This window comes from Bactrocera latifrons, unplaced genomic scaffold (assembly GCF_001853355.1).
Source record: "Bactrocera latifrons isolate USDA-ARS-PBARC rearing strain unplaced genomic scaffold, ASM185335v1 scaffold_50, whole genome shotgun sequence".
Lineage (NCBI taxonomy): Eukaryota > Metazoa > Arthropoda > Insecta > Diptera > Tephritidae > Bactrocera > Bactrocera latifrons.
The window spans coordinates 1,474,370-1,500,762 of NW_017537157.1; the positions used below are offsets into that span (position 1 = coordinate 1,474,370).

The 26,393-nt window shown below is 36.8% G+C and overlaps 3 protein-coding genes and 1 long non-coding RNA gene across 4 annotated transcripts in view; 2 read left to right on the top strand and 2 right to left on the bottom strand.

The window, feature by feature from the left end:
* Nucleotides 1-3,711, bottom strand: LOC108973808. Its single transcript, XR_001993747.1, has 2 exons — nt 3,557-3,711; nt 1-728 (listed from the first exon to the last, which is right to left on the bottom strand). It is a non-coding gene; the product is annotated as an uncharacterized LOC108973808 (long non-coding RNA).
* Nucleotides 1-13,842, top strand: part of LOC108973803 (WD repeat-containing protein 75) — a 24,092-nt gene extending 10,250 nt beyond the window's left edge. Inside the window, exon 11 of the mRNA XM_018941293.1 lies at nt 13,015-13,842. Coding sequence (XP_018796838.1) covers nt 13,015-13,473 — 459 coding nt within the window. The 3' untranslated portion in view covers nt 13,474-13,842. The remainder of the gene's footprint in view (nt 1-13,014) is intronic.
* Nucleotides 8,768-10,220, top strand: LOC108973804. The gene has a single exon (XM_018941294.1). The coding sequence runs from the start codon at nt 8,853-8,855 to the stop codon at nt 10,134-10,136; it is 1,284 nt and encodes a 427-aa protein (XP_018796839.1). The 5' UTR covers nt 8,768-8,852; the 3' UTR covers nt 10,137-10,220.
* LOC108973805 lies at nt 13,562-26,393 on the bottom strand. Its single transcript, XM_018941295.1, has 3 exons — nt 26,261-26,393; nt 14,143-14,359; nt 13,562-14,074 (listed from the first exon to the last, which is right to left on the bottom strand). Coding segments are annotated over exons 1-3 (315 nt in total). The 5' UTR covers nt 26,263-26,393; the 3' UTR covers nt 13,562-13,978.

Below are 26,393 nucleotides of genomic sequence, written 5' to 3' on the forward strand. Positions count from 1 at the left end.
TTTTTAATATTTTGTAAATGTTTTATTTATTTATTGAATTTTGTTTTCTGCTCCGCACAATAACTTTACTGCGTTTCAGTTTTTCCTTTCTCTTAGTTTAATTTTTGCAGTTTACTTCTATTCTTATAAATTTTTTCCGTCCGCATACGCCGCGTTGAACCGCACTTGTTCCTTCGCATGTTCTGCCGAGTGCGAGCGACAATTTGAAATTATCTCACATGCTGTTGCCTGCATTCCAATTTATATGCGAGCACCGATGTTAACATTATTCGCACGACGACAAGAACGAAGGCGGTGATAACTGTCACGGTACCCCCTACTTTTACTCCACAACCGCTGTCTGACATGCAAAGCCAAAGCGCTGCTTTATCGCGTGTTGTTGTGGCAGTCTGCGGCGGCAACTAGCGATGTTACTCTGTTGCACATTCGCTGATCTGAGCGCTCCACTAGCTTTGAGATGCATATCACTACTGCACAATAAATAGCCATTACATTCGCATATATTTTTCATCCTGTTTTTCGTTTCTTAATGGCAAAGTTCTTTTCTACTTTAACTCACTTTTCATTTGTTTCAATATGTTCTTTTCTTTGCGCCACTTGTTTACTTCGCTGGCATTCCAACCATAACTTGTTTATCTGCGTATCACTTTGGCAGTGGGAGCAATAGCAGCGACAGTCTCAATGTTTTTCTGAATTGTATAGTGTGCTCACTACTATCAGCACGACAACTGTACTCCGATAAATAGAAAATGCCAAAGGTTTTGAAGTTTTCAAAATCAAACTTTAAGAGAAGTAGGTTTTAAATTTTTTTCGATTTTATCTTTTTTAAATGAATCTATATACCCTGAAGCATTTTGTATCTGAGTTTCAAGTTATGGGTATTTTTATATCTGTCGTAACATATAAACGCTCTTTACATCAGATTGGTAAACTCAAAACTCAACTTTCAACAAAGACGACGCACTTCATAACTTCAAAACTGTAGTCAAAACTGCTACACCCGATCCTTTCGAGATTTTGAACGCTGTTTCTGAATAAAATTTGCGAGGTATCGTGGGAGAGTTGTTATTAATTTTTTCTTCAAAAATATTTTTCATTATAAATTCCATTAACCGATTTTTTCGCCAAAAACCAGCTTGTTATTTGCCAAAATTCAAATTTCGCACAATCCTCTCGGTGTTACTATTTTATCTGCCTGATCTGAGATAAATTGTTTATCAACGAGTAAGTTTTTGAGCCTGCGAAACTGAACACAGTCGCTGGTACTCGAATCTGTCTTAGCGAACGACCTCGTTCCTTAATGTATCATTCGTATCATAAGCTGAATGTAGCGTAGGAACGTCGGCAGGTTCAAAGACTACCGTGCTTTTTCATTTAGAAAATTCCAAAATGACTTACACTGTGATGAAAATGAGTTTAACTAACTAATTAGGTTAAGTAAGTAGACTGATTTCTCCTAAGACCACGAATAATCATACTTAGACAATTAGAGATGCCTGCCCGTTGTGATGCCACAACTTCTAGGTGTGGATCAAAAAGACCGCCGCGTATCGACAAAACTTCTAGAGTCTGCCACAAATTTATTGAGGCTTCTTGTAGCAGTTAGCCAGGTTCGTAAAAAGTATGCCGACCAACATGCTTCAACCGTGGTGTGGCAAAAACTGGACAGTAAAGCAGATAGTGTATAAATGTATCCGCCTCATCTTCCTCATCCCAACATGCTGACAAAGTCTACAAAATCTTTCAAGTCAACTTAGGGCGCCTATCATTGCGGTAATGTGTACTCTGCTGAGAGCTAGCGGTTCAATTGACCATTACCTGTTTCGACTAGAAGGCTTTTGCAAGCTCACAAGTATTGGTTGCTGAACAAAGTTTACTCATCTCGCGCGAGGCGAAAAAAATTTAGCATCCAATCTCTTCCTCGCAGCACAGAATCGAACACTCTCCCCCACTAATTCCACAACGACCATATTGACTAACTTGACGAAAGAGTACAGAATTGACCTTAGTATTGCAGTCAATGGTGTTAAAATTTCGACTGTCATAACCCTAAGATGTTAGGTGTGATATTCGACAACCTGTGCTCTTTCACTCCTCACATGACGGCAATTATTGCCAAAGTACGGAGCATCAACAAAATCTTCAAGTCGCTAGCCGTCGGCATCTGGGAATAATACAAAGAAACGTTGTTGGCAACATACAAAACAATCGGCCGGCCGGTCTTTAACTACGCCGCATTAATATGGTCGCTTGGATGCAGTTAAATGCAGACGATGAAGAACACTCACTCTGGACTACAACGGAATGCCTCTTGATGTCTTCCAACACCTGCATGCTCCCAGTTAAAGAGCATAATGTCCTCCCCTATCCAAGCAGTTACTGCTGTGGTGCTTTCGTAGAAGTCATCAATGTATTTATCTGCTTGTAGCGGAACCACATCCTAGGCGCATCAAGAGGTCCTTCCTCAACTACGTCGACGACATACAACAATACGCCGATTAGACTTCGGACACAGCAAACATCAAACATGCACTGACCCCTATTCACAGTGGAGCCATCAACATCTCCACCGACTCTCTTTTAGGAAATAGCATACTTGGAGTCAAACCACCACCCATTGTAGATGACGCGCTGGAGTTGCCGAGAGAATCAAGAGTGACCCTTGCACAGCTTGGTTCTGGATATTGTATCAGATTAAATTCCGACTTATCCGATCGAATCAATCATGACATATCAAATATATGTCCAGGGTACGAGTCCAGGCATGTCACCTCTATGCGTCCCCTGGTAACCCTACACATCTGACCTCTCCCTAAGGTTCGACCCCGTCGAAACAGCGCGTTTTCTGGGTTTACCGTTGAAGTGGGGTCTAGGTAACCGTTGCAACAACAACAATTGAATATGTTTAATGAGGTCATGTACCCCTTGACCAGCTTTTAGCTCACTGCCAGCGACCTTAAGGTCTGCATAGTGGCTCTGCTAACCCATGGTGGGGCAGATTTGTATTTATGAATTATTGGTAAGAGTAGAGCTCCTCTTTATGTATTTATTTATGGTGTAGGAAGAGTATATGTTTAAGGCTAGTAAATTCTCCGCCATTAGCATTATTTCTATATTTTACTCTTTAAAAATTCTCGCTCAGCTGTTACTTGAGCCCTTAAAACTACTCGGCAACAGCGACAATGATGTTTGTCACCTAAAAATAGAACCAATACCTTGCGTGTCTAAAGCTTATAAGATAATAGGTTAATATTTTTCTGGTGCTTTCTCCACTGTACCAGCACTTTCGGTTCACATTTGCGATTGCTGCCGGGTTTCTGTTCAGTGTATATACATTTTTGGCGCCACGAGCTGTTTGTCATCGTTTTTTCGTTGAACTAATTGCCGCGTGCATTTGCCAACAACACCAATAACAATACTCTTTCCGACGCTGTAATGTTTGTATTGGTGTATTTTTCGGATCTGCTATGTTGTGTCGGCTTTATGTATTCGACTAAAATGCACTTATACATACTATAGTATCTCTTTCTTATAATATAATTGGCTTTATATTTACAATTTTTATGCGCTTTTGCTGATGATTGTAACTGTAATTCCAGCTAACTAACTATTTAAATGCTTCAGTCCCTGACTTGCTTGAGCTTGTTCTTAATTATTTATATAGCAGGTCAAACGCATTTTATGACTGTCCGTTTTGTTTTCGTGCTTTTATCATCATCATCGTCGTATGAGCATTACTCATATTTTTGTTGTGTCGTGAAGATGCTTCTCCTCTGCTCTGAAGAGTGCCTTCAACTTTAGTCAGCTGCAGCTGATTGGGGGGCTAGATAATTTGTGATAGCCGGTTTGCACTAAGTTCATTTGGAAAATTAATTAATTTACTCGTGGGGTTGCCCAGCATACAGGAAATATGTGTACCGTTATACTTGAATAAGCATGATGTTGTCTTCATGTATTGTTGTTGCATTTTAATTGTTTTTCCATGGCATTTTTAGCAAATTTCCATAAGCGAGATCTCGCTCATATCGCAAAGAAATGTGTGAGCTTCTTTGCTCCGCACTCAAGTCTCTGTGCCGTAGATTGGCCAGTATTCGGGCTTCGACATCATTTCATTGGCTCAGTTTTCGTTTTTTCGTTTTCTTCGCCTATTAGCAGCTTCCGGATGTCCCAACACGCATAGTCCAGTTTTAACCAGCAAGCAGCTGAAAGTTTCCTTAAATGATTTTTACTTAGTCTTTATGGGTTCAAAGTGATTACGCTATCACTTACATTATTATACCTCAAAAGTGGTGTATTAAATTTGTCATAGTCATAACCTCTGTCGGCGCGTCCGTCTGTATATACACGAAATAGTAACTCGATTTTGAGTTATGAATCTGAAATTTTGCACGTGAGTTTTTCTTCTCAAGCAGCTGCTCATTTGTCGGAACCGCCGATATCGGACCACTATAGCATATAGCTGCCAATATAAACTAAGCTTTCCAACTCGGGTCTTTATATGGAAAACTTTTTTGTTTGACGAGATATACTCACCAAATTTGGCGTGGACTATTGTCTAAGGCAACGGTATAATCTCCGAAGAAATTGTTCAAATCGGACCTCATTAGCTTGTAGCTGCCATACGAATTGACAGATCAAAATTCAGTCCTTATATGGGAATCTGTTTTATTTGTCAAGATATTCTCACGAAATTTTGCATTAAAAATTATCCAAGGGAACAGTATAATCTCCGAAGAAACTGTTCAGATCGGTCTTCTTTAGCATATATCTGCCATACAAACTGACTGATTAAAATCAAGTTCTTGTACGGATATGTTTTTTGTGAAGGGTATTCTAGCTTCGGTTCAGCTGTACTTAAGTTCTTCTCTCTTGTTTTATTACGTTGCTATTTGTAATTGTTATTATTGTAAATATAAATGCTTCGCTTGCTTGCACTGATGACTTCTTAATAGCTTTGGTGCTTTCAACTCTCTACACATAGCAGTAACCGCATATAAAAATATATTCTTAACGCTTAATTTTGATTACAATTGAAAAAACGAAATAAAATGTATTTTTAGCAAAATACAAAATGTGAAATTCTTTAAAAAGAAATGATTTCATAGTTTGGCAATCAAAATGGAACGTGTGGGTCTCGATAGGCTTATCGGACACTATCATGTCTTGAACTTTAACCGTTTGTCATTTGCTCCTTGCATATTATGAAATATACTTACTTCAGTACGTGTCTACTTATAATGATCCGCACTTCTATTATACAGCTGCAAAACAATTTAATTTGTTGCTTAATGTATTTTTAGAATTATCTACCGTGAAATACGAAGTTTAAATAAAGGGTGTTTTAATGAAACATGTGCTTTTCAAGACGAAATAAAATGCACATTGATTAATATGGCCTAAATTATTGGAAAGAGAAGCGTGTGTCATTATCTTCAAATATTTTATATTATATTATTATATATAAATATATTTTATTTATGAGGCAATAAATCACCGAGTGTTATCTTCCAAGGCTTCAATCGTCACGAGTTTATCTACGTAAACAAGCGACTTCACATAAGCCCACAAAAAGTAGTTCAGCGATGTTAAAGGGCACGATCTTGGAGGTCACGCTATACACCCACCACGCTAGATAATGCGTTCACCAAAAGTTTCCTACAATAACTTGATTGTTTCGTAGACTGTATGGCACGTAGCGTCTTCTTCTTAGAACCAAAGGCTGTCCGCTGCAACATCATCTAATTCAGGCACAAAAAGTCAATAATCATGTCTCTGCAGCGTTCCCCATTGAATGTAACGTTACGACCGAATTTTTAGGAAAGATGGTCCACAGAATACAGATAAAAGTGACATTTTCAGGATGTAACGGCGCCTCAACAATGCTTTTTGGATTATCATTACTCCAAATGCGAGGTTGTTAATTATTAATCTACCCATTGAATTGGAGTGTCTGGATTGGAGACCATCTGGTTTTGGACCCATTCACCAAAAGTGGGACGCGCTTCACAAGAAGTTCTTTAAAATCTTCCATAAAGTGGATGAGTAGAGCTCCAATTTTAGCACGTGATGGCGTATAGACTCATTCGGGTCCTCTTCGATATTCTGCTCCACAGCAGACAGCAACATTGTACGGAGTCTCTGAAGATGCCCATTATCCAGTAGTGTAAAGGAAGGAATTACCGATTCTGCTGTGCCATTATGTGAAACGAATATTGAACGCAGCACACGATGCGTCTCGATAACCGAACCGATTTTGGTAATATGTATATTTGCAAATTTATTTCTTTTGTTCTTCTCCCAAAAAAGTTGTTTTTCTTATCAGAACCTTTCATATATAACGCACTTCTGAAACGTTTTTTGGATATTACGTAACATCAGTGAAATTTGCGAAAAAGAAAGAAAAAGACTCGGTAATCTAACAGGTCAATTGAAAACTTCGCGGCCTACCATAGTAAAAAAAACTTTTTTTTTTTTTTTTTTGGCAAAATCCCCTTATTTTATTTAACACAGCTCCCTTGAGGAATGATACTCTGATTAAGACTAAGTGTCGGCGATCCCCACTCCATTCGACGAAAAAATTTTCCCAGAGAGCATTCTTTTGGCATCTGAGATATCTGGGAATCTGGATCTGGAGAATACGGTTACCCAATTCATGGATTTTTGCCATCATTTTCACTGACTTGTGGCATTGTGCATTGTCTTGGTGAAACAACGTCTTATTATATTCAAAAGCGTTTCCCTTTATAGTAATCCAAAATTATTTTGTAGACTCGTCGGCAACAACCTCTTTTTGGCGTCCAGTGCGTTCATAGTCTTCGGTACCCATTTTACCATGTCTAAACTTAGCATACTAATCATTGATGTTTGATTTTCTTGGGGCAGTGTCGAGAAATTCGTCATCAAGCCAAGTTTTTGCATCAACTGTATTTTTCCTCTTCAAAAAGCAATATTTTATCAAAACGCGATATTCCTTTTTATCCATTTATTTCACAATGACAAAAGTTGATTCATGCAGAATGATATAACTCAAAAATGATCCGACAGCTGTCAAATTTATAGCGTCATCTATATGTCAGGCCGGAAACTTTTCAACTGATCCGTAAATGTAAAGCTGTCAAGCTATTCAAGCTGAGTGAAATATTTCTTACTTCATACTGCCTTGTGGAAAGTTTGGAAATCGGCTTGTTGATTTATGAGGGTTATATTTTAACCTACAAAAAAGTCGTTATATGTGTAAAGTGAAGGCCAGAAATGTCAAGTTCAGTCAGGGTTTCAGGTATCTGACCGCAGCTCACCGCTTGATTGAAGTTTCATATATCTTATAAAGGTTATACGACGTAGATGTCTTTACAATGCCTTTTATATTGAACCTGCAAAACATGCGACAAGTCTGAGATATGATCGCGCTGTTCTATAAAGAGACTAATTTTACCCTTTTAGACCCGAATACCTATAAAAGTAGACTAACTGTACCCATGCACACAAAAATTCAACGAATTCATCACTAATTATAGCCAAAAGATATTCGTTTGGGATTAATTAGTATCTAATTGTATCCTAAAGGTATGTCTGGGAGACTAATCCATTCCAAATGTTACCCTATTGAGAGTAATTCGAGAGTACTCTTTTTAAAGATTACACACAAAAATTTTTGTTGGGTAAATTTAAAAAAATTTGTAAACATTTTATTTATCTAAAAATAAAAGAATGTTTTCGCCAGTTTATTTATATGCCATAGAGTGTGTCTCTGATCTATTGCATGTGTACATAATGGTAGCCGGTGGGTTCAGATAACGTGGGCTCATATGTAAATAGTTACTAGAGATAGTAAACTGTATTTGTCCTATAAAGTGAAACAAACACCTTGAAGTACAGCGATTGGCGAAAAATTAGGAAATGAAATGAAAAATATCAACTTCTTTTTCTCATGCATTTATAACGACTCTCACTCTCACTTAGTATGCCTTAAACGAACTTCAAGTAAGTGAGAGGAAGATTTATACTTTAAGGGTATATTATATTTAGTTCCAGTAGAATTCTTAAGTGTTCCCTTAATTTAAAAAAGTTGTACTTTGTCTTACAAAAAATAGTTATCACTATTATGCATCTAGCTAATGTTTTGAAGTAGAAAGATAGGTGTTGGTTAATTACTTACATATTTTATAAAAAAATCGATAACCAGCTATGGTTCATGGAACAATATACTGTAAAACAGATGAAACTTACAACCTGCATTTCTCATTATTTTATATTATTAAGCACTTGGTATATGTTTCATTAGTAAAGATGTTTTCCTTAACCGATCTTTTGTGCAAAAATCTTATACAAAATTGGCGAATCGAATGAGCTTAATGCTGGTCTTGAAGCACTTTAACTTTGCCAGAAATGCTCAATTGACAAGAAATGTGAAGTCACTACCCACTTAAAAAACGTTCTTAATTTCTTTACACGAATTTATTAGATTCTCTTAAAATGATATTTTTATGATCTCAACTGTAGGCTCAATTATACAACATCTCAGATATGGAATGGCGTGAGAATGTAAACCAAGAACTGTATATCAAATTATCTACTTTTTAAATATAGTAAGCAAATTCAACAATGAGTAAATCTTATTTGCATAACGATATCTCAACTCAAATAAAATATATTTCCCTCTAAGTTCGCCAAACGCTTACATTCCCAACTGAAGTATGCAGGGCTTGCTGATAGTGAGCACACAAAACTTCCATGGTTTTAAATTGGGATGCTATTCAGCTTCAGTATCTAATGCAGTTCACACTATATCCGGAAGAATTCTTATTTAAAATTATCATTCTTAAGTGCGCCTTAGTTTTACATGTCTTCACAATATGACAGCTACAATTGAGTTAAGCAACGATGCTTTGCACAGACTTGGACAGAGCTATTACAAGTACAATCAGTTCGAACAGCCGCTTACACTTGAGGTTCTTAGTTATGAGCATTCAGCCAACGCAGACACCGTCACTGGGTTTTTCGGTCGTCATCAGTTACTCACGCTCAAAGTTCGCCGAGTTAATGTCGAAGGAAAGGAACATTTGGAGCAAGTGCGCTTTTTCACCAAAACTCCACCACTAGAATTGGCATCTCGCATGGAGTATGTAGAAGAGTTTGGTCTTTACAAAAAAGAGGTTAGTGTATACCGTGAGGCATTGCCTCAATTGCAAAAAATTATACCACATGTGGCGCCTAATTGCTACTACGCTGACGAGCGCTTACTCGTCTTCGAACATCTTGCGGATCAGAATTTCCGCATGGCCGCCGGTCGTGACGGCATTCTCAACTATGATCACCTGCATTGCGTATTGAAGACACTTGCAGCGCTGCATGCCAGTTCGATAATCTATGAAGTGCGTTCTGAACGCAAGTTAAACCAGCTACATCCCGAGGCTGTGGTGGAGAACGCTTATCCGTTGGGCATTCCGGAGACACACGTGCGTAAACAAAATTTCAACAATGCGAATCGAGTATTTGCGGAACTGATAAAATTACTGCCGAAATATCAAGAGGATTTGGACTATATTTTAATAGAGTTTCCGAAACGCATGGCTGCGATCTACAAATTGGCACAGACGTCGGACAAATATCGAAACGTATTTTGTCATGGCGATCTGTGGGCGAACAACGCCATGTTTCAGTATGGCGAATCTAGTAAGACGCCCATACAGTGTCGTCTAGTGGACTTTCAGCTTAGCCGTTATGCACCGCCCATGGTAGATGTCATAACAATACTCACCATACCGACAAGCAGTAGCTTCCGGAGGCAATATTTACGTGAATTATTCGATGACTACTATTGTTTTATGTCCAAATACTTGAAGCAGGAGCAACTCAACATTGAAGAGTACTTGCCGCGGCAAGAATTCAATGAAACAGCAGACAAATTTCGCATTGTTGGACTTATTGAAAGTCTATTTTTTTCCCACTTGACGCTTTTACCGACAGAACTGGCTGAAGCTGTAACCGCTTCGGCGAACGGTTTCACTGATTTCTTTGGTGCCAAACGTGTGGAGATGTGTTTGGAAGCTTTTCGCAGCGATGACATCTACCGGGAACGTATGACGGACATGCTGGAAGATTTTGTGGATAATTTTGTGTTAAACAATCGAAATTAGTCTTTTTAAATGTATGGAAGAAAAAAATATAAGTGAGAGTATGCAAATATATTTGATTTTCAACCCTTCTCTAAACAACGAAAAGTTTAATGTTCTTTTATTAAATTTTGAATTAACGTTTTTAACACATCTCGATTGTCCCTCTTAAATAATGCACGCGTACCTTTGAACACTCATTTTCTGTTATTTCTTTTTTTTGTGTCATCACGGTTGATATTAGTTGCTCCCAGGTGCGCCCCCAAATTGCAATTGATAGCGGAATTGTTTACTTTTAATCGTTAATTGTTTTTCATTTTGCTTTAATATTTTACGTATGCATTTTTTCTCTATGCATTGTCGCTAAGCTAAAAACTGCCTTATTGACTTCTTAAAATTGCGTTTTAATATTAAATAATCTGTTAGCAATAAAAGCATCCTTCGATCGATTTACGTATTAGTCGAATTCCTCGCTAAGTATTTACATGTGTAAATATGTATTTATAAATACTAATGTACATTAGAGTGCTTCAAATAATTCTTTGAACTTTTTTGAACTCTTACCAAGCCAAATGTTTCTGTTTGTTGTAATGCAATAACCTTCACAAATAGAAAATATTGCTTACAAGAACTTGATTTCCATCGCTCAGTTTGTATGGTAGCTAAATGTTATAGTCATCCGATATCGGTGGTTCCGACAAATGAGCAGCTTCTTGAGGAGTCAAGAACATGATCAAAATTTCAGTTTGGTATCTCAAAAACTGAGGGACCAGTTCGCACATACATAAATGTATGAAAAAAGGCGGACAGACGAACATAGCTAGATCAACTCAGCTATCTATGAGAGCTGTATATATTTTATAGGGTATTCAGCGTTTCTTTCTAGAAGTTCCAAACCTCTTCAGGTACACAAATCCTCACCAAACATGACTCTTATTGCTCAACTCTATGGCGCCGCTATTTTGATTTTATTTTCTCATTTAATTCACAGGAAAAAAACTATGTTTGTTTATTAAAAAATTATATGTACACATAACTAAAACGCAGCTATTTCCGAGAAAAACAAAAACATGTCATATTATCCGAGGGTTTTTGAGCTCTACTAAACAAATTATGATTATCTTTAGATATATAAAAGGAGTAGTAGACCAGGGAAGATAGTTTTGATCAAAAAACCATATGGTTTAATACCGCTGAAGTAGAGAGAAGAAATAATAAAAAATAATAATTTGCGGAGAACTGTGGTTCGAAAGAGGAGAAAGAAGTTGTGGTTGAATTTTAAAATGTTGAAAACGGTGTATCTCGATTTTTGGCAAAACTTGCGTTCTACAGGAGAATGTTACATGACCAATTTCTATAAAGTGAAAATATCTAACACTTTAATATTTACATCTTAACCACAAAATTTATGTGAGATATTAAAATAGCCACGTTTTTGGTTTTTTCTTTTTTCTTTTACAAAAAAAACAAAAATCTCCTTAACTAAATTCAAGGTAAAATAACATTTTTATGCAAAGCCCCTGTGGACAATGCCGGCAGGTGTATTGCTGCGAAGTGCGTTCTAAGACTCATGAAAGCTAAGCATATGTTGGGGACCTGAAATTTCATCATCCTTCAATTTCATTCCTGAAAACTTAGATCACTCCATCTCGAAGGCCACTCGGGCGGATTTTTTTTTTCTACTTGCATATAGACGAGTTAGGAGCGGCTGGAGAAGAGAGAGGTTTTTGACGGATGGGTAGAAGCTAGAATGAAAGGTCGAAGTGAGAGTTTTCTTTAAGGAGCTCCGTAAATCTTAGCGTTAGGCTACCGAACCATTGTGGTGTCATTCTACAACAAGAAGTGGCTGTTATTAAAATGTCGGTAGACTTACTGTTATAAAGTGCAGTCTCTTTCAGGCAAGTGAGCACTCACTCCGATTGCAGATCTGCGATACTTAAGATCAGGTTAGTTTGGGTGCCTAGTCACAGCGGAAAATGCTGGTGATGTCAGTGAGCTAGACAGAAGCACTCACATCGAATTGGGACATAGCTGCAAAAAAAAAAAAAGCAATGAGCATCATCTTGATTTTTGAGCGGCTTTGACATGGATTTATGGTTTCGGCTAGTCATTTCCCTACATTCCGCTTATTTTTTTGATTTCTTTGCATACCGAACTCATAATCCCCTGTTTCATCGATAGTTATAATGGTCTCCATGAATGTGGAATTGGAGTTCGTGCGCTTTTTGAAAAAAAATCAGGTTTATCGTGACGAGTCGAGCACTAACGCGCTTCATACACAAACTTACCTCGAACGGACTCGCGAGAGATGTCGAGCTCTCTTGCCATATCTTTAATATTTTCATCGTCCAGAACGAGGCATGTCTTCAACGATCTCTCGACCGTCCTTTAAGGGTTTGTACCACTCGTAGGCTTGTGTTTTTGGTAAAACTGAATCACCGTCACCATTTTCCAACATTCTCAACATTTCTGCACCCGAAATTTGGTTAGAAATACAAAATTTAAGACAAGTTCTTGGTCGATATTTTTATCCATTTTAAAAATCACAACGCACTACAGAGATGTACCGACTTAAACAGCTGTCGTTAACAAACTGGTTGACAGATCGCGCTCATATTTGGCATAGTAATTAAAGATAGTTCTCCCAACTTAGCGAAACACACTTTGGTATTTTTTGTACATTTTGAAATATCATTTAACATGGGAATTTGATTACAATTTATGGGTGCTATTTTGTCACAATGTATGTCTTTAGAGATATCGTCTTAAAGGATTATTTTATTTATTATTTTTTTTAAAATATTTTCTCACGCATCAGTTGCTATTTAATAAAACAGCTGTAATGTCTTCCAAACTATTAAAAATACTAAATCCTTATGGAACTGTTGTTTTTTGCTTCCAGCTAATTGAGATGTCCACACACACAATGCCGCCACTAAGTCTGCTAGCTGCCGATTTTGTGAAGTCTCTCTTAAAAACTGCCGTTACGCAAGAGAAAGATGAAACAGTGCAGGCGGAGAAAACAAACAAACCCCTGTATAATAGAAGAAAAATGCTTAATGGCGGCGCGGCTGTTTTTATGAATGGACATGACGGTCACTCGACCGATGATGATGAAAGTGCCGAAGAAGAGTTGGCTGCCGACGCAAAAGTGAAAGTGAAAACGAAGCGCAACACAACTAATGACGAAGATGTCGAGATGGTCGAGGAGGCAACTGCCATGGAAAAACGGAAGAGTTTTATTATGAAAAGCGAAGCAATCAATGCAAATGCGGCGAAAAGTTCTTTAGCCCAGCAGAGACACGACAACGAGGCACAGTTGAAACGTATTTCAGCATATAATGTAGAGTTAGAATTTTGAAACAATAATTAGTTAAAGAGCTAGTAAGTGAAATATTAGAATCAGACTAAAACTGCTACTAATGCTAATGTAATACAAATTACAGTAATAATTTTTTCTAAACGCTTAGTTCCTACTAAGCTAAATATATTTAAATCCGTTTCAATATGTACAATTTTGTATAACTGTAAAACACACAAACCACAAATGTATCAATTTGTCTCATTTACTCTGCGACTGTGCAACACTTAATGTTTATGACTGCAATGAAATATTTTTAAAATATAAATTAAATCTGTTGTAATATAATACAAATACACGATTTTGTTTGTTGACAACGAATCCTAAATAAAAATACATTTTTATAAGTATGATATTTTCGATGCTAAATGTACATTTCTCAGTCAGGTTAGGTTAGGTAAATAAGCTGTTTGTTCGTTGGTTCACGAATAACCCCACTTGTATAGCTACAGATAACTCTCCTTTATGATGCTCAGAACTCTTCTAGGTATGCTTGGTCGCCAACTTAAATTAGTTTTCCTCTTCGATTGATGAAGCCGGCATGTGCGAGCACGTTGTAGATCTCAGCGCGTGGTATTTTCTCCGCTTGCCGATCATATACCTGCAAGTAAAAGTATTTATTATACTTTGATACCGGTATTGGTAAACAATTTTAGCTAATTTACTTACCGGCTCTTCGCCCGGTCCGAACCAGCTGGATTTGGCTAGTGCCTCGCGTACTCGAGGCGTCTTGTAGAAGGGATTTCTCAGCGCGTTGGGTAAGGTCTGTTCATATGCATCATTTTCGATTACCGCGATGTGTGCATACCGTTGTGGACGCGCCCATACAAGGGTGAAGGCAATGCATAGCATGAAAACCCAAACTTGGATGTTATGTTGTGTAAACCTATTAAATAGAATAATAAGTAAAATAGTTTAGTTTAAGATACACATGCTAAATTTTGTTGTTATTATTTTTGAAGAAACAGCTTATCAGACAAGACGAGATTTGAACTTGAATTTTTAATTGGTATATTTGGTCTTAAGAGAAATCAATTGTTTCCACACAGAAAAAGTTTAAGGTGTGATATCTTACGATCTTGGTGGCCAATCGACCGGCCCTAAACATGAAATTATTTTCAATTCCTACGACAGCCGGTTCTACGCACCGGAATTGACTCGTATTTCATCCGACCAAGGGCTGTTTTTTCGGCGATCTAACCCCGTTTGGTTCGGTAAGTGTTAATGAAACTATCTGCTCACCGAAGTGTTCTCTCAATGAATTCTTTGATCGATGCGATGTTTAGGAAATGGCGTCGTCTTTTTGTAACCAAATATCGCCAAGATCACGAGCTGCCATTTCAGGCATCAAATAGTCGATTAACATGAAGTGAAAACGGTCGGAATTATTGTTACGTTCAGATTGGCATCATTTTTGAAGAAATGTAGATCGTTGATACCGCCGCCCCGCAAACTACACCAAATCGGTATTTTTTCTGGATGAAATGGCAGCTCTTGAATCTCTTCGTCTCAAATGTGACAATTTTGCTTGTTTACATAACCATTGCGTCGAAAATGGGGCTTGTCGCTGCACAAAATTTGGGTCGAAAATGCCGGATTTTCTTGACACTTTTCATGAGCTCTTAGAGCGAGGCGAAATGTGCCTATCCGCTATTTGGCTCATCCGTTATTTTTTATATAATATACATGATTTATTTGAGAAACAGTGAAAACCAAATTCACCACATGTTGAAATTTGTAAAATTAACAGGAGGCACAGTTAATACAGTATTATTACAATATACTCAAGTACTATCATTTCAGACATCAACTCCACATTTTGAATTTATCATGTCGTAAGATATACTCGTACTTGTATTTAATGTATTTATATAATAGCAATTAGGTAGATAAAGCACATCTACAAACGCCAAATATTGCAGAACTTCGTTTTGAATCCAGAAGAAACTTACAAGAACAGAAAAAATATTGTTTCAGGATGATGGAAAACCACTGGATTGCTGCGAAGATGGCGTTGCCAGAACTTGGCGACGCTTCGCAAGAATTGCCACTAATTTTGAAATTAGTTGAAAAAATTCGAGTTCCTTATTTGCGAGAGAATTCTCTCACAAATCGATTTCAATAAAAATAAAAAGCGAATCAACAATGTCTACAATTTGAATAATTATCATCGCTGGTAAAAAGCTTTAATTTCGATGTCGGCTTTTATTTTTTGTTAAATAAAATGTGCTTCTCTATCATACAACTCATTCACATTTTTTTTATTGTCCTAACCTGCAAACTAACACACCGTGCAATACACTACTGTCGCCGCTGTGGGCATCTGCGTGGTGAGTGATGACACTTAAGTAAACCGTAAACAATTATTAAAAGCAAAAAAGAACAATAACAACAAAGAGCCGGAAAAACACGTACAAATTACCTACGTATCCAAATGTATACAAAACGCAAGCTCAGTACTGTGAGCACCAGTTAGAATGAACTTCAAAAAATATTCCAAAGCTCATTTTTGCTTTCTTTACTCGTACTTTTAAATTATAAACAGGACTTGAATCCTATAATATATGTTAACTGTCGTTAGATTTTCGAGTACGAGCTCCGAAATAGTATTTGCGGAAAAAATCGAAAAATATAATACCCCTACTACGGTTTTCAATTCCACTCAGTTGAATTGAAGTAAAAACAATTCAACTTTAGGTCAACCAAACTATTTTTTTTTTTTTTTTTTTGGTATTAGGGACTTCAACTACTTTCAGTCCAAGTTTCATTGATGTTTCCAACCTAGGAGCAAAAGATTTTAGCGCTAATTAAGCCGGTGAAATAAAACGATAAATCAAAACAACTCAACTCCAAAAAATTGTGTGATATTCATTTGAATTGATTTGAAAACACTAAAACCACAAGAAAATTGCTGTCAAACAACCGAAAACTTTTTTTGACTTATTGAGTTTTTAACGACAATAACGATGTTCGAAACTTCAACCAAAATACAGTTGAGTTGCAAGCCGTAATATTTTACTTTTGTCGATTTATTTTTTGTGTTATTATATAAGAAAAATTTAATAGCCATAATGGACGAAATTCGACTAGCTTACGGGCATTTGACCACCTTTCTGGCAATTTGTGGATGCCAATATATACGGTGGATGGGATAGCAGCTCCCAGCCAAGTACTTTGTTTATATGCTGAACCGATTTTGCTTTGTGTTTTGCCAGGTCTTCTTTTTTCAATCATTGGAATTGATCATTTGTTGTCTGTAGTGATTAATATTAAAAGTTTCACTCGATTTTAGAAGCTCACGATATACCACACCCTTCTGATTCCACCAAACACAGAGCATTGCCTTCTTATCGAATCGATCTGTTTTTGCAGTCGTTGTTGATGACTGTCACGGAATAAACCATGCTTTTCTCCGTTTAGAATTCTTAAAACAAATCAGTTTTTTTTTTTATAGCCAGAGACAATTCAGTGCAAAATTGATTTTTCTTTCATGTCTTTAAACCAAAATTTCACAAGTGTGAAAAAATATGATGTTGTACATTGAATAATATTCGATTCAGTGTCCGGCTGTGGAAGCAGAGAAAGAAGAAGACCTCTGCTCCGTTGGAGAGATCAGGTGGAAACGGACCTGGCTGCATTAGGTATCTCGACGTGGCGCCGAACAACGAAAAGAAGAAAGAAGTGACGCGCTGTTGTTAACTCGGTTATAACCGCGTAAGTGGTGTCTAACCCTGTAAAGAACCCTACGGACTATAAACTTTATAACTCATTTCGAATGCTGGCGCCAGTATTTTAAGCATCAATTGTTTGTGCATTATTTGATTTTTTTTTTTTTTTGTTCACATTCTCGAGCGTAGACTGTGCACAACAAACAAAAGCTTCCGGCAACTGCCACCTGAAACAATGCTACAACTAGCATAAAAGTAAACTTAGTAGTGTGACATACCAGAAAGCGGTAGCTCTGCCACCGTTTGAAAAGTGCGTTTACACTCGACATGTGGCATGTACATATATAACAGTTACGTCGTCCATTGCTAAAATACAACAGGGCATAGTTTTTATAACATCTCGTCTTGCGAAAGTACCTAGCACAATTTAAAGTATAATTTGTGTGTGCACACATATTTACACATACCCACAAAAACCAGTAAGAAATTGATGATAAGTAAACATTCGTTTAGTTGAATTTGCATGCGACAAAAATTTGAACCCAATATCATTTGGAGCCCAGTTTGCTATAAAACATTTCCGCATTACATGTCCGACTTGCCGGCTATCCACACGTTGGTCAAATGCCAAAGTCACTTCCCGACCATATTTACACGGTTGGCTGTTCAGCTGATTAAGGCGATTGAATTTCCTTGCCAAACAGCTGATTAAGTTTACGTTGCTTTTGTCAGCTGATAGGCATGTTGGCATCCAAATATAAACAGTTATATAGACCGGTACACGTTTTCTCTTTTTGGATATGTTGAGCGGTGGCGCAAAAGTGTATCAGTTGGCCTTCTGTGAAAGTCAATTCACATACTTCATTTTTAAATGGATATCTCTTGCACGTTGGACTTTGAAGTACATATGTATGGTGCGTATACTTAGTAATTATAATTGTAGACCGCTTGTAGACAAAGCCTCTGAAATAGACTGGCCGGAAATTAAAAAAAAAAATCTTCGTATAAGAGTGTTCAACAGCTGGTGTACGCCGATGATATTGATATCATTGCCTCAACATACGCGCTGTTATTTCTGATTTCTCCAGACTGGATAAGGAAGCAAAGCAAATGGGTCTGGTAGTGAATGAGGGCAAGACGAAATATCCCCAGTCAGCAAACAAACAATAGTTGCACTCACGACTTGGTTCCCACGTCACAGTTGACAGTCATAACTTCGAAGTCGTAGCTAATTTCGTCTATCTTGGAACCAGCATCAACATCAGAAACAATGACAGCCTCGAAATCAAACGCAGAATAACTAAAGGGCCAAATTCTACAGGTCACCTCATCATCCCCGTCCTGCTATATGGTGCAGAGTCATGGACGATGACCATATCTGATGAGTCGGTGTTACGAGTATTCGAAAGGTTCTACGGAAGATTTATGGTCTTTTGTGCATTGGCAACAGCGAATATCGCAGTCGATGGAACGATGAACTGTACGAGATATACGACGATTCTGACATAGTTCAGCGCCATAAGACACAGCGGATGCATTAGCCAAGTTTTATCGTGCGTATGGAAGAGAATACTAAGCTTTGAAGGTATTCTATTCAGTATCCGCTGTACTGTTTTCATATGTCATATTAAGTTACACGGTAAATTTAAATTTGGGAATAGTTCAAAAGTCGAGTAGGACTCCAATTTTGTCAGTATTTTTTTGCGGGTTTACCTATTTTCAGCAGGCATAAAAGTTGCTAGAGGTTTTAGTAACTAATTTGCCTAATTACATATAATTACTTTTTCCGCTTGCTTCCTTCTGCGTTGCATATTCATGCGTAACAGTGTCACGTGCAACAAGTTGTCATGCGAAGGCAACCAGATCCCAAGTCATATGACAAGTGGCAACTTGTTGTCACAAGACTAATAAATTCGAAGGGGAAGTTGTACCCGCACGCGCCATTAAAATTCGTTGTTGCCACAGAAAGCAAAAGTATGTTGAGACAGGCGATGCCGGTTCCGATTTTCACTTGTTGAACAGGTCTTGGTGGCATGTCAAACGCTATCTCGCCAGACGTTACGCACTTGTCGACTGACTGCATTTTTAAGTTTCCTTGTTGCAAACACAGTTGACAAATATATGCGTGTGTACATCCCGATGCGGCACTATTACATATTTTTTTTATTTTTATAGAAAACGAGTTGATTACGTAATTGGCACTTTCTTGGTTACTGTCACAATGCCACAACTATGACAGCCGCGTTTTATGGGTGAGTTAGTTAAAACATCTCACAATCTAGGAAGGTGATTGAACATATGTGTACGTATGTAAGTATGCATACATATATCCACCAGTACTTAAGTGAATGCTTCAAAATATTTAGAAAACAAAGAACTATTTATAATCAGTGGCGGATCCACAGGGGATACCAAAAATCAGAAATTTTGATTAAAATTCAGAAGAACTTACGAAGTAATATCAATATGAAGAATATGTTACACAGCAAAACCCACCCAGAAAGAAATTCTGAAGCCGCCACTGATAAATACTATACTACAAATTACACTTTTGTATGGCCGCGCTGCCGATGTCCTCCTGGGTAATGCCTTCTCAAGGTCGCAAAGCAAGAAATATCGTAATAAATCTTCCCACATCTTTTCGCTGGTTTGCTACCTAATTTCTAGGGTACCATAACCAAAACAACTATTATTACTTCAGTTAAGTTTAGTTAAGGGACTCATACCTTAATGGGGACTCTTGCCATAGTAACCATACGAGAATTAATCAGATAATGACAATTATTCATCATATACATATACTTTAGAATATCTTGGATAGTTAAAAAACTTTATAAATTGTGCTATTCAATCAGAGAATCGTATATGGTATAAACGGACTTAAATATGTATCTAATACTAAGAACCTCCTTCCGGTCGTCTGAAGCTTTTATAACCTTCCAATTTTTAATAGTCGCAAGCTTAATCTTCAGACTTGATAAGGAAGCGAAGTAAATGGGTCTGGTAGTGAACGAGAGCAAGACGAAAGATTTCCAGTCATAAAACACACAGTCGTCGCTCTTGACAGTCATAACTCCGAAGTCGTAGATAATTTCATTTATCTTGGAACCAGCAATAACACCAACAGCAACTTCGGAATAACTCTTGCCAACAGGTGTTACTTCGGACTGAGTAGGTAATTGAGTAATGGAGTCCTCTCTCCACGAACAAAAACAAAACTTTATAAGTCATCTCCGTCCTGCTATATGGCATCTTTAGCATAGGTTCAAACTAGATAACCGAGTGAGAGGTGGTGTCTTTTCAACAAAACTAAATACAAATATCGCATTCCGTCTACCAGACAGGTTAAGCACCTTCCACGCGGAGCTCATATCATTTAAAGAAAATCTTCTTGTTCTGGGAAAGAGTGGTCTCACAGCAAGGATTATATTTCTATATTCAAAAAGCCAAGCGGTTTTGAAATAAATAAAGCCTCTTAGAGTTCCATCAAAGATACTGAAAGAATGTCTTAATAGTTGTATGAATTTAACATCTTCTTTCATGATAAGCCTACAATGTGTTTCAGGACAAAGTGATATCCAGAGCAAGCACCAACTTACAATGAGACTTCGGAAAAGAGGGAAAATAACCGCAATTATCGGACGAGGGTTTCTTGACTATGCTTTGGAGGTTTTTGGAAAAAAAGAAAAAAACAGAACAAATGGCTTTTTCGGCAAACTCAATTTCTTTTATTAAAAATAGTCTCCTTCTGCTTCATTACAGCTTTTCGCACGGTCCAAAAGCATGTCGAACGAGTGGCCGCCAGTATGTCGATGCAAGCCTTTTGAATGGCCTCTACGTCTGTATAACGCTTCCTTTCATGAGCAAATGCATTTCTTCGAAAAGGAAGAAGTCGCATGGTGCCATAACAGGTAAATGTGGAAAGTGATCAATTGTTAAAATGTGATTTTTGGTCAAATAACCTCTAATAATGTCCTTCGAATGTTGGATTCTGAGCAATTTTTGATCGTCAGTCAATTTGTGCGGAACAAAACGTGCACACACCCTTCGTAAAACCAAATGTTCGATCAAAATGCGATAAATCGATGTTTTGAAGATGTTCTATTCCATTTAATTTCAATGCTGATTTTTGATGTTGATAAATTCACGCACAGTTTCGATGGAATTTCCGGTGATCACGGTTTTTGATTGGCTCACATGTTGATCGTCATTTATGTCTTCACGACCACTTTGGAAATGTTGAAACCACTGTGCACTCTGCTACGTGATAGGCAACCACCGCCATAAACTTGTTTCATCCATTGAAACGTTTCGGTAAAAGTTGTGCCAATTTTAAAACAAAATTTAATTTTGGCTCTTTGTTCGCAGCTCATTTTCGCACCAATAACACAAACATACTGACACTTAAAACGGGAAATTAACTTCACTTCCAATCAATGAAATATCATGAATTTCTGACCGGAAAATAGATAAAGATACCAGATTCTAACGCAATAGTCGACATATAGATGACGCCACCCGGGGGCAGTAGATTCAAAAAGTCTTGTTTACTTTGCCACCCACCTTGTATGCACAATTATACAGAAATTATCAACAAATTTTCAGTTTTAAGTCGCTTTCCAATGTTTTGGTATTTTTTTCACTGAGTTCATAATTAACCCTGGAATGGTTTGAAAAGGAAAAAGCGTAATGTTATATCAAATGGTTTTAATTGTACAAGTTTGATCATGTTTCAATGTGTTGTTACCCCCACTTTCTCAGCTAAAATCCTAAGCAATGGAAGATATTACAAACAAACTTCGCTTATGAGTTTTATCACTCCCTAAATCTAAATTACCCACAAACTCGTTCAACATTTGTAAGCCTACCATCGAATACATGATAAAATTTGCTGACAATGTTGGAAAACACAAATACAACAAATACAATATTTTTCCAGTAAAGTAAACATTCGACGACCTCACTTGACTTTTGCGCCACTTTGGACACTTCTGGTATTATGTCTGAATTTAAGCGGCACTGTTGTTGTGACAAATAGCGGACATTAGCCGTCAATTTGTAGACTGTTATGGCGCGTTCGACGAATGTTAATTTCTGTCAAATTGTTTACAAGTGTCTACAGTTTTCAATTCATCTTTGCTTTGGTTGGAGTTCTGTTTGTTTTTGTTCAACCATTATATAATATTTAAGTAAATTTGCGGTTCGCCAAAATTTACATGCCACAACACAAAACAAAATATCTTGTAACACACATACAAGTATAATTAATTTTCAACTCAGACTTAGCGATTTGTTTACATTATGCACGTTACCGCAAAGTTAATATTGTATAATCACTGATTTACAATTAGGTTAAGGTGAAACATTAAATAACCAATTGCTCTGCGCTTATTGAATGCTAAATAAGCTAATTTAGGCAAGCAAATTAAAACTTATGTAGTGCAAGACAAATTAATTCATTCGTACAAACAGCTTTGATTTTTCGGGCTTCTCGTCTTATTTGTGGTGGAGCCCTAATGACCTTCGATAAAAGGTGGGTCATACAAATTTCAGTTTTAAGACGCCTTCGAGCAGCTGCTGGATTGTATAACTCCAAAAAAAAAAATATATATATATGTACGTTAACTTCGTTTGCACCGAAGCCATACTACTCTTCACAAATACAAAAGATTCCGCACAAGCACTCGATTTTTTTGGTCAGTTTGTATGAAAGCTACATATATGGTGCAGTGGTCCAAGTGGTGAACAATTTCTTAGGAGATTGTACTGTTGCCTTGAAAAATAATTCATACAAAATTTCTAAAGGATATCTCGTCAAATGAAATAGGAATCTCCGATATCGACAGTTCCGACAAAGGAGCAACTTTTTGACGAGAAAAGAACCCGTTTAAAATTTCAGATCAATATCTCAAAAACTGAAGGACTAGTTCCGCACAGACAGACAGACAGTATGACATTGGTAAATAGACTCAGCTCGTCCCGCTGGTTATTTATATATGTATAAGTATATACTATATACTTCCTTTTGTGTGCTACAAACTTCTTGTTAGACTTGACTTACTTATGCTGTTCTTCTTCTTCTTTACTTGCATAGAGGCTGTTTACAAAAAAAAAAAAAAAAAATAGGAAATAAGCACAAGACACTAAGTGTAGACGGGGGGACACGTAATCACGCCGAATCATAATTTAAGATGTTTGCTATAAGATATCGTATCGACAGAATAAAATGACAATTTATGTAGATGGTGAGACTTTTTAATGAGTTTAACAATTAGAAGACAAAACTTTATAAATTTTCTTTTAAGAAAGGTTTAGGTCCGTGAAAATGGTCTGACTCTCAAAATTCTCATCTCAAAATATCTTAATTTACCGCCGAAGATAGGCACATGGACGTTAATACGTCTTATCATCCAGTTCATATTGCAGATAGTCCTATATTTATTAATATTTCAAGATATATAAAAGGATGGTATAAGTTAGATAGCTGATGAAATATCACACGTGGACTGCTACATGAAGTCCTTTGTGAAGCCATTGAAAAGAACTTAAATTAGCAAAACACTTAGTAGCCGAAATAAAAGTTCAAATTCATAAACGCGAAGCAATCAAGGAGGAAGTGTTGAGTTGTTTCACCTTTTCTTCTTCCATAAGGCCTCCGAAGATAACGTCTGATAAGATTCCCAACCTTACAGCATGGCCTGTTATAAGCTCCACAACTAGGAAGAGGCTTGCTTATGGCAAAGAGTTTAGTGGATCTCTTACGATCGATCTTGAGCCAAAATCCAGCTATGTAATAGTAGAATACATACCGAAGCACCGACCTGCTGCCATTCTGTCGGCAGTGGTTCTAGGGTGCTTTTTTTGCTAGCTCATCTGCTTTGCAGTTTAATGTGATTCTGCTATGACCTGGCATCTATACCACTCTTAACATAAAGACACTCGATACTATTGATAGCGGGGTTAGTCACTCTGAGTGAATGGCTTGGAAGACACTGCAAGAAGCTCACTGCCACTCTCCTCCAATGGCTTTGTCCCACCTACAATTGCCTCGTCGGTATGTATTCAGAGAAGAAGCTCCCATAGTTTGGTTTGGCGACTCCATAATCCAAGTGTTCCGATATAAAATCAAAATTTGTGAAGATATCCGAGTGTTCAGATACATACGTCTTCTTTTAAGAACTCAGATTCTCTGAGTCTGGAAGCAACTTTTGCAGTCATATACCTTAAACAATGTCTTCGTAATTAATCGATGATAAAATTATTTTAAAATACTGAACTTGGTTAGGTTGAAATAATTTTGAGAATTTTAGAGGTTTATCAATTTTTTTTAAACAAAATGAATATTCTAATATATTTCTGACAAAAGACCATAGTACATTGAAAGCTCTTTGCTAAACAAAAACCTAGTTTAGGTGTTAGATGGGTTTCCTCGAGCCAAAAAAAATTTATTGAAAATAAATTTTATTTCATATTTTACTCACACTTTTCATTATTCCAAAGCTACACATTTTAAAAACATTTTGTGACAATTTTAAAAGGAAATATTCAAAACTCGACCACTACGACGTCATTTTGGGAACTTTGAGCTTAATTACAAAATCATCAAAAGAAAAAAGGAAAAAATTCGTGTTTTAATTAAGTTCATACACAAGTTATAGGAGGAAGGAAATCCAAAAGAAAAAAAAAAAAGTGAAAATTTTATTTCAGTAGACGTGTTAGCAAAAATAAAAATTTAGTTTAAAATTGCTCGACTTTTTTTATAAATAATTTTAATAGGGCAAAACAAAATCCTTCGTTAAAGACCTTATAAATTACATCTCGAAAACCTATTTAAAACTTCATTAAGATCGGTTAAGTAATTCGCGAGAAATCTTTACATCCCACTTTGAAAACCCATTTTTGAGAAAAACGCATTTAAAGTTTTAGGTGACTATATAGGTGGCCGCGAGGGAACAACTTTTAAAAGTTGTATCTCCAAAACTATTACTCGAATCAACTTGAACATTTGAGACATTATTCAAGAGATGTTATAAAATTAAATGAAATAATAAAGATATTATTTTTTGAAGCCGTCTGCTGGCTAGTAAGTTATGTTACTAAGGTTCTTTAGTTTACTTCACTGTATATTCCTTTAAAGTGTCCCACCTTATGACCAAAAATTGTCCAAGCCCAACCAAACAAAACCCCTAGGTACCGAATATGTGGACTTTAGTATCTCTAGTGCACTTCTGACCAAAAGTATCGGTCAATGTGTGAGATATACAGTTGAACATCAGAGAGAATCTTTTCTTACAACAGTAATTCTTTGTATAGAAAATGGATTGATTCCAGAGCCTCCATACACCAAATATAAAGAGTTTTAAACTGCTAGATGACTTTATGCTGCATATAGTATATCGGCCTCGATGAAAATTACACAACGTATTTTACTCATAATCCTTGTACCTAAAATGGAAAATCATCAGGATTTTCAAACATCCGTCTGTCTTTGCTCCATATGATTGGTGATTGTATGTGAGGTAACTTAATGAAACGCAGGGAAAAGCGCAGGGCCTACGCCAACTTCTATATATTATGTGTAATATGTTTTTTCTATCAGAAGGCAATTGTCTGACTTTGATTCTAGCAAGTGGTATGAGTGTGAAAGGTGCGATTGCACCCAAACTTACCGTTCTTTACTTGTTTTCGGTTAAGGCTGTGAAGTGACGAAGTAAATAATTATGAAAACAAAATTGCAACATCTAAATACCGCTGACGCCTTAGGTCGTAGAGAAGTTGCAGTAAAGCAAAGCGCTCAAATGGCTTGCAAATTGTGAGCAAAAACGTAAACAGTTTTGTTTATTATGCTAAAAGTTTAGTTGAATAGTATGGAAAAGGTTTCGGAAAATTTTTGGACACATAATACATATATATGTAAATACTTTTAAGCGACATATCAAAGCTCATTAATAAGACATAACACTCAATCTTATCATATCTCATCATACCTATAAACATTTCTTTCTTAATTCAATCATCGATAGACTTGTCTTAAGCTAATTCGTACAAATTTTGATTTTGAATCATTGATGGGAACAAATGCTATTAAAATTTTAGTTACTTAGTTTTTGAGGACTCACATTTTCACTTTAATTTTTTCACACTTTTAATTTAATTTAATTAAGTAACTGTCGGTGACGGCACTTGATTTTCACTCGGCGACAAGTGAATTGAAAATGAAATGTTTACTTTCGCGCTTTGTGCGTAGTTTAA